This window comes from Phocoena sinus, chromosome 11 (genome assembly GCF_008692025.1).
Source record: "Phocoena sinus isolate mPhoSin1 chromosome 11, mPhoSin1.pri, whole genome shotgun sequence".
NCBI lineage: Eukaryota > Metazoa > Chordata > Mammalia > Artiodactyla > Phocoenidae > Phocoena > Phocoena sinus.
In genome coordinates, this window is record NC_045773.1 from 21,086,740 (window position 1) to 21,102,773 (window position 16,034).

Consider the following 16,034-nt stretch of genomic DNA (forward strand, 5'->3'; position numbering starts at 1 on the left):
TATCAAATTCTTAGAGGAAAACGTAGGCAGAACACTCTTAGACATAAATCACAGCAAGATCCTTTTTGACCCACCTCCTAGAGAAATGGAAATAAAAACAAATAAATACATGGTACCTAATGAAACAAAGGCTTTTGCACAGCAAAGGAAACCATAAACAAGATGAAAAGACAACCCTCAGAATGGGAGAAAATATTTGCAAATGAAGCAACTGACAGAGGATTAGTCTCCAAAATTTACAAGCAGCTCATGCAGCTCGATATCAAAAACACAAACAACCCAATCCAAAAATGGGTAGAAGACCTAAACAGACGTTTCTCCAAAGAAGATATACATATTGCCAACAAACACATGAAAAGATGCTCAACATCACTAATTATTAGAGAAATGCAAATCAAAACTACAGTGAGGTATCACCTCACACCAGTCAGAATGGCCATCATCAAATAATCTATCAACAATAAATGCTGGAGAGGGTGTGGAGAAAAGGGAACCCTATGGCACTGTTGGTGGGAATGTAAATTGATACAGCCACTATGGAGAACAGTATGGAGGGTCCTTAAAAAACTACAAATAGAACTACCATATGACCCAGCAATCCCACTACTGGGCATATACCCTGAGAAAACCATAATTCAACAAGTCATGTACCACAATGTTCATTGCAGCTCTATTTACAATAGCCAGGACATGGAAGCAACCTAAATGTCCATCGACAGATGAATGGATAAAGAAGATGTGACACATATATACAATGGAATATTACTCAGCCATAAAAAGAAACGAAATTGAGTTATTTGTAGTGAGGTGGATGGACCTAGAGTCTGTTATACAGAGTGAAGTAAGTCAGAAAGAGAAAAACAAATACCGTATGCTAACACATATATATGGAATCTAAAAAAGAAAAAGGCTGAAGAACCTAGGGGCAGGACAGGAATAAAGACAGAGACCTACTAGAGAATGGACTTGAGGACATGGGGAGGGGGAGGTAAGCTGGGACAAAGTGAGAGAGTGGCATGGACATATATACACTACCAAATGTAAAATAGATGGCTAGTGGGAAGCAGCCGCATAGCACAGGGAGATCAGCTCAGTGCTTTGTGACCACCTAGATGGGTGGGATAGGGAGGGTGAGAGGGAAGAGATATGGGGATATATGTATATGTATAGCTGATTCACTTTGTTATAAAGCAGAAACTGATTCTCTTTGTTATAAAGCAGAAACTAACACACCATTGTAAAGCAATTATACTCCAATAAAGATGTTAAAAAAATTATTAAGCGGGTAAATCTGTAGTAAGAGTTCTTACTACAATAAAACAAAAAAAACAAAAAAAGCTGATTCAACCCTGTAATCTCATTTTCTCCTGTATCCCAAGTCTTGGGTTCAAATCCCAGCTCTGCCACTTTTCTTTGCAGACTTACTGTAAAATATAGTATTAATATATTAAAAAAGTACCAACTTGGTTGGCACTAAGTAGTTGCTCAATAAAGATTAACTGCTATTATTATCACTCACGTTTCCTATCTACTTATAATAAATACAGCTTAGAGTTTTCTGATTTTTAAAAAAATTATGTACTCAAAGACCAAAATAGGTTGGAATATGTCTTCTGAACCATTACAGGTTTTGGTATAATTTGACATCCCACCACTATCAGCATGTTCTTAAGTTTTGTGTAAGCAAGCGAATGTAGTCTCTGCCTTCTGGGAATTTACAATCTAAAATGGATCAACTAGTGGGACGATCTTGGAAAAGTCACATAAACAATCCCCAGCCACAGTGTCTCAATTCTTCTATCCCCCAGGTCACAATTTCAGGAGAATGTTTATACCCATGAATTTAGTGAAGCCCTTGAATGAATCAACAAATACGTGCTTAAATGTTAGGAATTCCATAATATATATCCAAAAACAGCCCCCAGAAAGTATTTGACCCCATTTTTTTTTTTTTTTTTTTTGCGGTACGCGGGCCTCTCACTGTTGTGGCCTCTCCCGTTGCGGAGCACAGACTCCAGACGCGCAGGCTCAGCGGCCGTGGCTCACGGGCCCAGCCCCTCCGCGGCATGTGGGATCTCCCGGGACCGGGGCATGAACCCGTATCCCCTGCATCGGCAGGCGGACTCTCAACCACTGCGCCACCAGGGAAGCCCTGACCCCATATTTTTATTTTTATCTTTTAATTAATTTTTTTATTGGAGTCTAGTTGATTTACAATGTTGTTTTAGTTTCTGCTGTACAACAAAGTGAGTCAGTTATACATACACATATATCCACTCTTTTTTTTTTTTTTTTTTTTTTTTTTTTTTTATGCGTTACGCGGGCCTCTCACTGCTGTGGCCCCTCCCGTTGCGGAGGACAGGCTCCGGACGCGCAGGCTCAGCGGCCATGGCTCACGGGCCCAGCCGCTCCGCGGCACGTGGGATCCTCCCAGACCGGGGCACGAACCCGTGTCCCTTGCATCGGCAGGCGGACTCTCAACCACTGCGCCACCAGGGAAGCCCCGATCCACTCTTTTTTAGATTCTATTCCCATGTGGGTCATTAGAGTATTGAATTGAGTTCCCGGTGCTATTCAGTAGGTTCTTATCAGTTATCTGTTCTATACATAGTAGTGTGTCGACCCCATATTTTTATAAAAGCTATAGTATTGTTACCTGTGTCTGTCTGTTTTCATTAAAAAAAAAGTTTCCCTTCTTGACTATCTAAAATATTTCAGATTTTATATTTAATAAGGATTTAAGGAGTAATATGTTTAATATCACCTAGTTTTTTATCTCCAAAGGCAGCCAGTGTTTTCAGTTTCTTGTTCATTTCATGATGTATCCTCTCTGAGATATTTTTATACATATAAATGCACATATGTCTAGCTATTCTTTTTTTAACTTAAAAAAATGGCAATATATTATACTCACTGTTATGTGTCTTGCTTTTTCATTTAACACCATATTTTGAAAATTTTTCACAATAAGTTTGTAAAGATACCCTTGATCTTTGGTATGGCTGCATAGTATTTCATTGCTGTTTAAATTCGTTTTTTTAAACAAAATACCCTGTTTGATTTTTAGGTTGTTGTGAGCCTTTTTGCTGCTACAAACAATGCTACAGTGAGTGGCTTTATACATAGGCTATTTTCCACATGTGCAGGTTTATCCTGATTAACTCCCAGAAATGACAATGCTGGTTCAGAGGCAGGTGCTTTTGTAATTTTGATAGAAATTGCCAAATTGGCCTCATCACTGGTTGTAACAGGTTATACTCCAACCATTAATGTGTGAGAATAACTGTTACCGCACAGCTCTGCCAACACTGTTTATTAAACCTTTCTCTGGGTTTCTGTTTAATCTTTCTTGTTTTGTTTTACTCTTACAGAGGTCAGCAGAACTGGCTACAGTTAGACCACCGAGTTCTTGACCACGATTTGCCCAAGAAACCAGGCCCAACCGTTTTGTACTTTTCTGTGAGGTATGTAACCAGAGACACATCTACCATCACCACCTGCCTCTTTTTTTTAGAAAAAAAAATTCCTGGTGATCAGAGTCAGAGAATTTTAAAAAAAGAAGGAACAGATCAAAAAATTATTACGTGAAAGAGATTCTTTGCTGTCTTAGTCTGGGGAACAAGTTAACATAGATACTGTGTAGAACTGTTTCCTTTGAAGATGAAGTATAGCATCACCTTCCTTTAGTTCTCAAAGCCCCTTGAATCCATTTAAAGCTGAAAAACGTAAGTAATATATTTTAATACATAAACCTGTTTCTGATTCAACATACTTCTAGATTTTTATAATTTGAAATATAGCAAACACTTACTCTTACATTTTATGTAGGAATGTTTTCTAGAGACTATGGAAATAATTGAATTTTATACAATTTCACACCTTAATTGGAATAGACAATAAAATGCAAACAAATGCTCATGGAAAGAATTAACAGTACAGAAATCTGAATTCTGCTTTCCTGAAGAGACTGCTGGGAAGGAATACTTGATTTGTTCTCTGAGCTCTGCTTGGGCAAGTCACTTAACCATACATATTGGCCTCAGTTATTTCCTCCTGCAGTGGATATATTCAACTAAATCAGTGATTTCTTAAAGCCAGCCGATGATGGAAATATTTTTTCACATTAATTATTCACACTGTAAGATAATAAAATGTTATAAAGAGTAACGCCCATGTTCCTTACCTAGGTTAAGAAATAAAAAGTCAACAGTTTTGCTGAAAGCCCCTTCCTATGTAGTAGCCCCTCTCCCCACTATCCTGAATTTGATATATTTTCATGATAAATCGTGTCTTCCTGGTCTGAAGCCAAATGTGATAAAATAAGCTAAGGTAGGAGATTTCCCATAAATCTAAATATGTTTTCATAAAGCTGGATTAACCTAAAGAATGGACCCTAAATTCTGAGCTTATGTTATTTTTTGGATGTTGAACTATGCTTTGTTTTATGACATGACGGTGGAGGCTTTTTGTCTTTCTTTGGGGCGGGGTGGGGTTTGGTTATAGTATGTTTACCTGACAATATCATGTCAATTTCCACAAACCCTTGTTTCTTTTTTTTTTTACTTCTTTATGCTCCTTAAAATCCAAAAGTGTGATAAGATGTCCTGATTGGCCTTTTCTTTTTAAGTCTCTGTTTAACATGAATTGATGGTCATCGTGGATAGAGGCTGCTCCTTATGAAGTAAATAAAGCGCTGACGGCCCCCAATTTGTTTTTTTGCTTTTTGCTCTGAAATCTTGTTTAGAATTTCTTTCTTACCACCAGAAGTCACATTTTTAAAACCCAGGAAGGAGGTAGCATAATGGTGATTTGTCCAGGAGCGTAGCATGTATGGAAAAGTACACAGAAATCCTACAGAAAAACATAGGAGTTTCCTGGAAAGAGTGTGATATGAGTGCTTGTGTCCGTGGAAATGGAGAAAAAGACAAACACAGACCAGCAGCAATAGCAAAAAATGTATATTAGTAATTAAGCAGGGGTCAGAGAGTAGAGAAGCTTTCATCTCGTATTATGTAGGGGAAATGGCTCAACATAAATCAATCTTTTTTCACAAACAATTATATTATCGCTGTAAACATTTCAAACTTTATGAAAGTATAGAGTGAAAAGGAAGAATTACTCTCCATCAGGCTGCTTCCTCACCGTATCCCCAGTTCACTCCCCTTCTTAGAGAAAAATAAGGCTGATGAGTTGTTTGGTGACTTACTTTTTTTTTTTTTAACCTGGAGATCTTTCCTTGGGTATATAAAAATCACTTTATTTCTTTGCACTTTCATAATTTAGCTATCCAGGCTGCTGTTAAGCGTTTAGGCTGTTTCCAGTGACTTTATTAAGATGTAGCTTGCAGTTAACATTCTTACACTTTCATCTTTGGGCACATATGTAGTGCTTCTGTAGCCTAACTACTCAGTGCCATTTATTTAGTCACCAGGTTTGTGTTCTAGTTCTTTGACCACTACTATCTGGTCTATTTTTGGTCTCAAAATGCCAGGGGAGAAAGCTGTGTCTTCCCTTCTGTACAGTCACTCATAAGGCGGCCCTGTCATTCCAAAGCGAGTTCCTGGGATTCCGGAGTTGCCTGCTGCCTGTTTGTGAGTTTCAGCACTTATCTCACGAGTGTCCCGTAATCACTTAGCTTAACTTTCCCTGAACTACTTGCATGTTTAAAAGCCCTTATCAAGTTTTTAATTATTCACTTAATTCTTCTTCCCAACAGTACCCTGGGGTCTTAATAGTCTTTGTTATTATTCCAATTAAGGACTTGTTGTTACTCCAATTTAATTAAGGAAATGATAGAGCAAAAGCACACACCAAGGAATTAAGTGAACTGACAGAGGTCAGCGAGTGGATTGCAGTTCTTTGGAGGTCTCACAAATGGGACTGTAGCCACCGCAGTGACGTCAGTGGCCTCTCAGAGGGTCTCCAGCCTCCTCTTTTAAGAAAACAGGACTGCCGCTCATACTTACATCATAGCAGACATCACCACCACCACCCCACCACCCCCAGGTTGCCTGGAGTGACAACACTTTTGAGTCATTGAAGACTAGAACCAAAGAGCATTTGATTGTATTTGGACACGGGGTCACCATAGAAGCCTCTAGAAAGACACATGGTCTCTTTTGATACGGGGGTCATTGCCTTTCCCATCAGCAAGTACTGCTGCATGCCCTGGAACTCAGAGTCGCTCACTCGTGGACACCAAGGTATGTACGTGCTGAGTAGTTAGCACACAAGGAGAAAGGATTCCCCACAGAAGTAATGCATGATATGGATGTGCATCACTGTTATTTTCATTGCTAACAATTAAAAATATCCAAATGTAGGGGAATTCCCTGGCGGTCCAGTGGTTAGGACTCAGTGCTTTCACTGCCGGGGCCCGGGGTTCAATCCCTGGTTGGCAAACTGAGATCTCGCAAGCCACGAGGCCAGGCCTAAATAAATAAATAAATAAAGATTAAAATATCCAAATGCCAGCAATGAAGATGGTTTCAGGAAGTGATGGCATTTTTACAGTGAACAATTGATCGCTGTAATAAAAGACATCAGATGAAAAGGGACATTGCATTCAGAGCTCCCCCAGAAGGAGAGGGGTTGCATATCTGAATCACTGTAGGAAAATGTTTAAACAGTCACCCCTCCAACCCCCAGAACCTCTGCATTCCTGGCCCAGATTCTGATACCGTGCGCTGGAGATGGTAAATGGGATCTTGGGCATGTTGGTTGTGAATTAAAAAGGGATCAGGGGATACAAAATAACTTGGCAGAATATTATACAAATATAAGAAAATGTCATTTTTTTAATTGTAGCCTTTATGAAAAAGAAAAATACCATACAGTTTTGCTCTCCAGAAGTTTCCTCTCTATTGAAATGTAGCATTAACCCTGTGGCAGGCACTGGGTTAGATATTTGACCTGTATTGTCTCATTGATTCCTGAGCTAAACACTGGGGTCCCACAGATTTGCAGGGCAAGACTTTTCTCCCAGTTCATATCCCCCAGGATGCAGGCAGCAGCTCAGAAACACATGCCTCTTCTGCATGGAAGGAAGAAAACATTTAAGGTGAATGCACTTAGTTCTCTCTTTATGAGCTGCAGGATTAAACCTTTGTCTGTGCTTTAGTTATAAAATCTCAATGATATGTGCTCACTATGTGTGTAACACATATGTGTATAGACGCCCCATAATTTATTTATGCACCATAATTCATTTAACCCATCCTCTGTTTCCCTGTGAATCCAAACTCCTCCAGGCTGCTGGGGGACTCCTCCAGCCCCAGGGTTATTATCTGCTGCTGTAAATTATCATCCACAAACACATGGGCCTCTTTGGTAATGCAGCCCAGATGTAAGCATTTGAAAAGCTTGATAGTGAGCAAACAGGCATTTAATTCTCAGGGGGTGGCAGGGGAACTGCGTGTGACCTCATTGGAAAAGCTCCCATCCCCTCGGGGGCGGGGCCGGGGGGGGGGGCAAGCCGAGGTGGCTCTGGCTGGTACCACCCAGCTCCACAAAACGCCAGGATCTTGGGTCTTTTACCCCCCTTATTCATCGGACTACCTCTTGCTTTTCTTTCCTTTCTGGTTCTCCCTCTCCTCTTCCCCTCTCTTCTTCCTCCTATTTCCAATTCTCTTTTACTATGCGCTAAGACTGTAAGTGGCCACTCAGAGGTACCCTAAGTATTGTCTGTCTGTGACGCTTAGGGGTGAGAATTTGCCGCGTGTGGAGAGTCCTAGCAGGAGATGTGGGGAAAGACTACTAACCTTCTGTCAAAGTTGCTGCAAACACAGAACCTTTGAAAGACTTTTTTCTGTCTTAAAAGCACCCCTTGGCCTGGTTCTGGAACGTTCGGCCTTTAACTCAAGGAAGCATTATGACTGCAACTCGTGGGTCCACATCATTCCACCTGATTTTTTTAAGAAAGACAAATATATGAGATACAGCCCAACAGTTAAAGATTCTGGTGAAGAAATAGATTTATTGATATAGAAAGAAGTTCCCAGTATATTCTAGGGGAAAGAAGCAGACCACAGGATGGCACTTAAGTAAAAGATAGGAGTAGGGAAAAAGTGTAAAATGTTAACAGCAATTTATCTCTGAATAGAATGATTGTGGGAATGACTTTTGCTTGTCTATATATATTTTTTCCTACAGTGAACGTATTAAGCAGTTTTTTAAAAATGCAAGTGTGAAGAGTGGTAAATGAAGAAAAGGTAAAATGTTTGTGACTGGGTAGCCGTGAGTTATTTTAGAGCTATCAAAGAGTAGGTAATTTACAATAAGGAGAGGACAGGAAAGTTCACCTCATCCCAGAGGAATGTGATTAAAAAGCACCGAGAAATAACGGATCTCTCCTACTTGAGGCCCAGCAGAGGTATCTGAGGCAGATGTGTGAGTTAGCCAGAGCTCTTTGCACATCACCACACTTCCATCTGAACGATATCCCGGAACCTGGGGAAAAAGTCTGTTAGTTGCCTTAATATTGACCATGACCTCCTGGCCTAACCCATTCTTGAACTTCCAGGCAGTTGGTAAGGGGCCTTCGTCTTTGAGGAGGCACCATCCTGATTCATATAAGAGTTCCAGAAAGACACAGAATCCTTCAAAACTCAATCCTGATTCCAGTCTCTAATTTATTTATTTATTATTTTATTTTTTTGGGCTGTGTTGGGTCTTCGTTGCTGCACGCGGGCTTTCTCTAGTTGTGGTGAGCGGGGGCTACTCTTCGTTGCGGTGCACGGGCTTCTCATTGTGGTGGCTTCTCTTGTTGTGGAGCACGGGCTCTAGGCACATGGGCTTCAGTAGTTGTGGCATGCAGTCTCAGTAGTTGTTCTTTGCAGGCTCTAGACCACAGGCTCAGTAGTTGTGGCGCACGGGCTTAGTTGCTCTACAGCATGTGGGATCTTCCCGGACCAGGGCTCAAACCCGTGTCCCCTGCATTGGCAGGCAGACTCTTAACCACTGTGCCACCAGGGAAGCCCCCGATTCCAGTTTCTTACAGAATTATATTTCTGTGTGCTCCGCAATCACATATCAGACAGTGTTTATGGGAATCTGCTCAGTCTTCTCTGTAATCTGTCCTCAGGGTGACATTGAAAGGGCAGAAGGAAAGCATTAGTATTATGATGGGTGAAAAGGTCGTAGGGTACAGAAGTTCAATGCTTGGCCTCTAATGCACGCTTTCTCAGTAGCAGTACTATTGACATTTGGGGCCAAGTAATTCTTTTTTTTTTTTTTGGCCACACTGTGTAGCATGCGGAATCTTAGTTCCCTGACCAGGGATAGAACCCGTGTCCCCTGCAGTGGAAGTGCAGAGTCCTAACCACGGGACCGCCAGGGAATTCTGGGGCCAAGGAATTCTTCACTGAAGGGAGCCATGCTGTGCTGTAGGATGTTTGCAGCACCCCTGGCCTCTACCCATGAGATGCCAGGAATACTCTCCAGGTCAGGACAATCAAAAAAACGTCTTCAACATGACCAGATGCACTTCACTCCATCCCTTAAGAACCAATGCTTTAGCATTGCTCTTGGGTTCTAACCCTAACTCTCCCGTGTATTACCTGTGTGGCCTTTGGCACCCTCTGTGGGCCTCTTTCCTCACGTAGAAAATGGAATAGGAGCTTGTGGTAATACACAGGGTTGTTGGAGGATTGTGCATGTTAACATGTAACGAAGACCCTCAATAAATGTTAACTATTTTTATGATATAATTAAGAGAGTCTGCCTCAACCACATGTTCAGTGGGTAAAAAATTCCTTAATGTGATATACGGCTACTGAATATGGAAGTTTGGAGACTGTCTGGCTTGGGTCTGACCCACTCACTTTTGCACTGGGTGGAAGATTCATCATTTGTCTTCATCATTCACTAGTCCCAGCCATCCCCTCCCTGCAAAGTTAACCTTTCCTGCCTCTTCCTGTCTCCTTCTCAGAGCATCTGTCCCTACTTTGCTCATGGTGGACGGGAGCCGGCTATTTTGCAGTTTGAAGCAAGCACTTGGAATTCACCACGGACCCGAATGCTTCACATTGCCTGGGGCAGAAGACTCCCTCCCCATTCAGACAGGTCACAGCAAGGCCCTTACCCTCCTGGGCCTCCAGCTGTTCCCTGGAGAACTCGGAAAGAGTCACAATGTGGGAGAGGAGCGCCAGGGCAGGTTTCCACAGGCTCACACCTGGAGGGCCCTCTCTAGTTCTCCTTGGGAAGCCTGGAAATTCGGAAGTGAGGCAGAGTTTTCCTGGCAGGGGAGCACAATTGTAGAAGCAAATAATTCTTCCCTTGGGGAATCTTCCAAGAGTTCACCCCTCCCAGAGATGAACGGGAACATACGGGACTCTCAGAAGTTGTGCATCGTCGTTTGGAGAAAATGAAATACACTTAAATTATAGCGCTGTCTTCAGCGTGCATTATAAAGCAGGACTATGAGGTTGCAGGGTCATTACAAGCAATAAATACAGATCTCCCTGCTCGGGGTGTGGATTAGGACCTGAAAGAAATCTACTTAGGCAGGTGGCTGCAGTGAGTGCCTAAAACTACCTACAGTAACTAAACGAAACCTGGAACGAGGCGTTTGAATGCAGCCCTTACGGGACGCCAGTCACCAAGTCAGCATTATTCAGAATGCGAAATAATTGAGTCATTCTTGCCCAATTCGCCTTCTTTGATGCTATCGCTTAGACACAGCAAAGACTCTGGAAAACAAAGAAAATATGCCCAGTTGGGGAGATAAAGTGGTCAGAAGAGTATTCATTTCAGAGTGGTTTCCCATTCTGTCAAAATGGACATCTCTGTAGCATGTTGCTTCCTTGAGAGAAAGAGCTTAGGAAAGGTAACTGGAATTTCCATTCTTGTTGTTACAGCTGAAGTTTTAAGGAGGTTCCCAGCTAAGTGTGCACCTTTTGTTATAGCCCCCCTGGTAGGCAGATAATAATAACATAGTAATAATCACCACCGCTCATTGACCGCTGAAATACATGCCACCCTCTAAGCTACGTTAAAAATATCTCTCATGTCTCTGGTGTGGAGGCAAGTAAGGAAAGGGAAGCACGGAGAAGCCAAGCAGCTGGATCAGTGTTAGGGCTGGACTTAACCTAGTTATCTCCCCAACTCTGTGGTGTTGACATTTTTTTTTCCTTTTCTTTCTTCTTTTTTTTTTTTTTTTGGCCACACCATGCAGCTCGCGGGATCTTACTTCCCTGACCAGGGATTGAACCCAGGCTGTGGCAGTGAAACTTCAGAGTCCTAACCACTGGACCACCAGGGAATTCCCTGTGGTGTTGACTTTTGACCGTGATGGATAAATGCCATAGGAGGAAAACATGGGCCACTACATGGCAGTGACCATTAAAGGACAGACCATCCCAAACAACCAGAGTCTGCTGCTTTTCGACACACGTGTGTTGTCATCTCGCTGACAGGCCTGCCCCTCCTCCAAGCCAATTATGTCATATCGTTGAGGTTGATGTTCTGTTATCACCGATGATCAGTTAGGTGAACACCTGTCCCATCAAGAAAGGGGGGGGGGAAATGCTAACGGGAGGAACACGAAAAGCAGAGACAAAACCTCTTCTCAAGAAGGCAGATTCTCAAGAAATTACACTTGGTGAACTGCTTGAGGTCTGTCTCCAAAACATATGCCTAGCCCCCAAAAGCCTGGGTTGGTTTAGAGGCTGAAAATTGAACCGTGGGCTTTGACTTCACAAAATCTTAGTGAAATCACTCACGGTAAGCACGCAGAAGGGAAACAATATCCTTTTGCCAAAAAGGGGTTGAAACAAAAGGTCTTTATATTATGTCTGGCATAGTCCGTTTCATTTCATTAAGAAGCCCTAGATTTTGTTTTCAGTTCATGGTACGTGTTGATAGGTGCTCCTGGGGAGCCATTCTCCCGGAGGACCATACATACGTACTGTTCATACCCTCTGTAAATATAAAGTCATTACAGTGGCTCCCTTGAGGGAGAGATGGGATCATGGATTCAGAGAGCCGGTAATCGGATGCCTAGGCAGAAAGGTAGAAGGCAACAGGGCAGATCGCCAGAAAGTAGCGGGAAACAAGATAGGGACCTGTTTACTGGAACTAGGATATAGTCAGGGACCTGAGCTTCAGAAACAAGAGGAACCCAATTTCTAGTACAAAGGTACCTGTGCAGAATTGGACAAGCCACAGGTTGATTTGGTGCTAAGCCACCCAACTCCCTGCATATGGTTTGTTAAATTCTTGCCGACTGGCAAGAGGCCTGGCTAATACACCCTCTCCCTGGAATGCCCTTCCAACCTTCGTTACCTGGTGAACTCATGCATTCTTTAAGACTCGGCTCAATTGTCTGAGGGTACACCGTGTCCTGTGACACTTACTTCTCTGGATTTCAGTTTGGCAGCCTTCTCCCTCTTGATTCATAAGCTGATTTAATGGCATTCCTCCCTTGGGCCCCATGGCATTGTGTACATTTTATATACTTCATTGTGATTGTTACTGTAGGAAAGCAACCTATCATATTGGTTTGAAATATGAACTTTGAAGTCTGGAAGGCCTTAGTTTGAATCATGGCTCTACCACTTTCTACCTGTGTGGCTTGGGGAAGTTGACTTTACATCTCTATTTCTCAGTTTTCTTATCTGTAAGATAGGATAGGTTCATAACTTGCTACCTCTGGCATCTGCTTGTACTGAAGTTAAATGAGATGATGCGTGTAGAGCCCTCTGTATTGTCCCTAGCTCGTGGGAAGCCCTCTAGTATCCAGTAATTTGGATTCTTTGCTTTCCAGCAAAAGAAACCAATTGCGGCTAACAGAGTTGAAGGAAAACTGGACTAACAAAGCCTCAGAAAAGATAGGAATCCAGGCTCTGCAGGGATCTAGGGAGCAGAAACCAATGGACAGTTTCATCTGAGTACCACTGGCAGAACGATAGGCTCCAACGATCTTTGATCGATGGGTCATTGTAATCGTATTTCTATTCCAGGGTGAAAGAATCTGACTGGTCTAGCTTGGATCACATGCTCATACCTTGCAGAAGGAGTTCCAGCTGAGTAAAAGGAACGTGCTCAGCTGTTTTATATCCAGCTGGCGATCCTTAAGGCTTTTGCATATGTGACTCCCACTAAAGACCATTGCAGATTTATTTATTTAGTAACACAGGCACAGGATTTAAAAAAAAAAAAAGTTTTGAAGACAGTGGCAAAATGTGAATGAAGATCAGAATCTTAAACATTAAGGAATTATGAACTTTGCTAGTGTGAAAATTCATTGAGGTTATGCTTTTGTTTTTTATGTCTTTATTAGAGTATAATTGCTTTACAATGGTGTGTTAGTTTCTGCTTTATAAAAAAGTGAATCAGTTATACATATACATATATCCCTATATCTCCTCCCTCTTGCGTCTCCCTCCCTCCCACCCTCCCTATCCCACCCCTCTAGGTGGTCACAAAGCTCCAAGCTGATCTCTCTGTGCTATGCGGCTGCTTCCCACTAGCTATCTACCTTACATTTGGTAGTGTATATATGTCCATGCCTCTCTCTCACTTTGTCACAGCTTACCCTTCCCCCTCCCCATAGGTTATGCTTTTAATACGATCCCTCTCTGTTAGAGATATATATTGAAATAAGTAAAAGAATCACCAAATCTTGGCATAGATAACAGACCCTGAGTTCTCCTAATCTGACCTGGGACTCTTATAGGGCAGGAAGACCCTTCCAAGACTATTTTAACTTTCTAAAAGGTGTTTCATAGGTTGATCCAAAATCTATCACCTTGTATTTTTTTGGTCCACTGATCTGGTTCTGACTTCTTTTTTAATTTTTATTATTTTTAAATTTTATTTATTTATTTTTGGCTGTGTTAGGGCTTCGGTGCTGTTTGCAGGCTTTCTCTCGTTGCAGCGAGTGGGGCCTACTCTTCGTTGCAGTACGCAGGCTTCTCATTGCAGTAGCTTCTCTCGTTGTGGAGCACGGGCTCTAGGCGCGCGGGCTCAGTAGCTGTGGCTCGTGGGCTCTAGAGCTCAGGCTCACTGCACGGGCTTAGTTGCTCCGTGACATGTGGAATCTTCCCAGACCAGGACTTGAACCCGTGTCCCCTGCCTTGGCAGGCGGATTCTTAACCACTGCGCCACCAGCCAGGGAAGCCCTGGTTCTGACTTTTGAAACAATAGAGAACAAACGTACTTCTATTTTACTTGTTTCTGCACACAATTATTGAGGGCTGAGCTTTCCTTATAATTCTAGTTGAGTGAACAAGAGAGGCAGTCAGGAGGAGGTTCCACTGAAAAGCGTGGAGTCAGAGGGACCCAGATCGAGACCTCCTCCTGCCTGTGCATGTAGGCGGATCTCTGAATTCAGTTTCTGCATCTGTACAATGGGAATAATGATAGGTATCTCCTTCCCAGGGCTGTTGTGAGAATTAAATGAAACAACGTGTGGAAAGCACTCAGCATGCGACCCGGCACATAAGTAAGAGCTCAAGAAACATTAGCTGTGATCCTGCTGCTGCACTTTCAGGCTGCCCACCGAAAACCTGCCCATCTTATCTCAGTTGACAGATAAAAATACTTGTAAAAACAAAGGAAGCAGGGCAAAACCATCACCACCTAGTTGAAACAGAAGGTCCTTCAGGAAGCTTAGCTGCACAGGTCATCTCAGTCCTATGGCGGCAGCAGGCCTTGAATCCGCCGTCGCAGGGACTCGCTAATCTTGGTGCCTTTCTCTGCCTCCACTGTTTCCCTCTTGACCTGTCTCTCTCATCTCTCAGCCTCTCTAAGAGACCGTACCTGATGGGTTTGTCCGTTCCTTACCCCGTATAAGGAGCCTCTGATGGGCTGATCTCTCTTCTCCCCAGCCCACCTCATAGGATGCTCACCAGCTTACGGACTGGTTGCCTTTGAGTCAGGTGACTGTCCTTGGTCTGTCTGGCCATGGCCAGGAGGCCAAAACTGATGGGAGAATACTCAGATTATAACTAACTCTTGGCGAAAGCCAAATTATGAATGTTTATCACATTACCACAGAGATGCTATTTACCTATTGTATTTTCTCCACCTGGATTTCTTTTTATCCTATAGAATCCTGTTGTTTTTCCTAGCCTTCAGATATAGTTCAAATCCCACTGTGTCCTATCAGCTTTTTTTTTTTTTTTAAAACATGATGCAAGGTTTGCCAAGCCACACTAGTTAGGATTTCTTGAATTCCTACCTCGTGCCAGGCACTGTCGTGGGCACTTCATAACGGTCCTCCTAGGGCCATCGTCATCCCCCCTTTATAGACAAAGGATCTTAGACTCAAAGCTTAAGCCACATCCCCCAGGCCACATAGCATTAAATTCCAGAAAATGGATTTTTACTAACAACTGTTAGTTTTTATTGTTTTACATCCTTTTCTATTATCTCATTTACTCCTTCCAAAACCCTGTGAGGTAAGTGCAGTCATAACACCCATTTTAGAAAAGACACAGAGAAGCTAACGATCTTGCCCAAGGCTACACAGCTAATAAATGATGGAGCTGGGACTACATATTCTATATGTTTCATATTCCCAAGCCTGCTTTACCCTCCGACTCTTCCTCTCCCCCTCCTGCCTTAATCCTTAACTTTCCCTTCTCACACACCTAACACTCATGAATCTTCATTAAGCTCACTCATAGGTGAGATAAACCCTTGTAAGTGAAAATATAAAGGATTTATTCTCTTTCTGGAACTTCCCTTGATGATTCAGCATTAAGGGTGGAATTTTTCAAATGATTTTACCGTCTCAGTGGTAAAATCTTTCACGGCCTTTTTAAGCTGCTGGATTTATTTCTCAAACGTTTCCTTATTGTGGAAAGGGAGGAAAAAATAAAAAAAGCAAATGCCCAATGCCTGTCAGGATTTTGCAGAGCTAAGGACAAGACTCCCCCCGGCCCCGTGCCACTTCAGTCCGGGTTTATCTTGCCTCTCACCAAGTTGAGAGCAAGTTCTCTTCCAGGACCCTAGCTGTGAGCTCTCTTTGGGTATTAAGTCTCCTCATGCATTATTCATCAGTGGGGCTCCAACAGTAGAGAAAACCTTCT

The 16,034-nt window shown here is 42.5% G+C and overlaps 1 protein-coding gene across 5 annotated transcripts in view; it reads left to right on the forward strand.

The window, feature by feature from the left end:
• FRMD4B (FERM domain containing 4B) overlaps positions 1–16,034 on the forward strand; it is a 281,077-nt gene that overhangs the window by 159,548 nt on the left and 105,495 nt on the right. For all 5 annotated transcript variants that reach the window (XM_032649977.1, XM_032649975.1, XM_032649974.1 and 2 more), the window contains one exon: positions 3,372–3,464. In XM_032649977.1, coding sequence (XP_032505868.1) covers positions 3,372–3,464 — 93 coding nt within the window. The remainder of the gene's footprint in view (positions 1–3,371; positions 3,465–16,034) is intronic.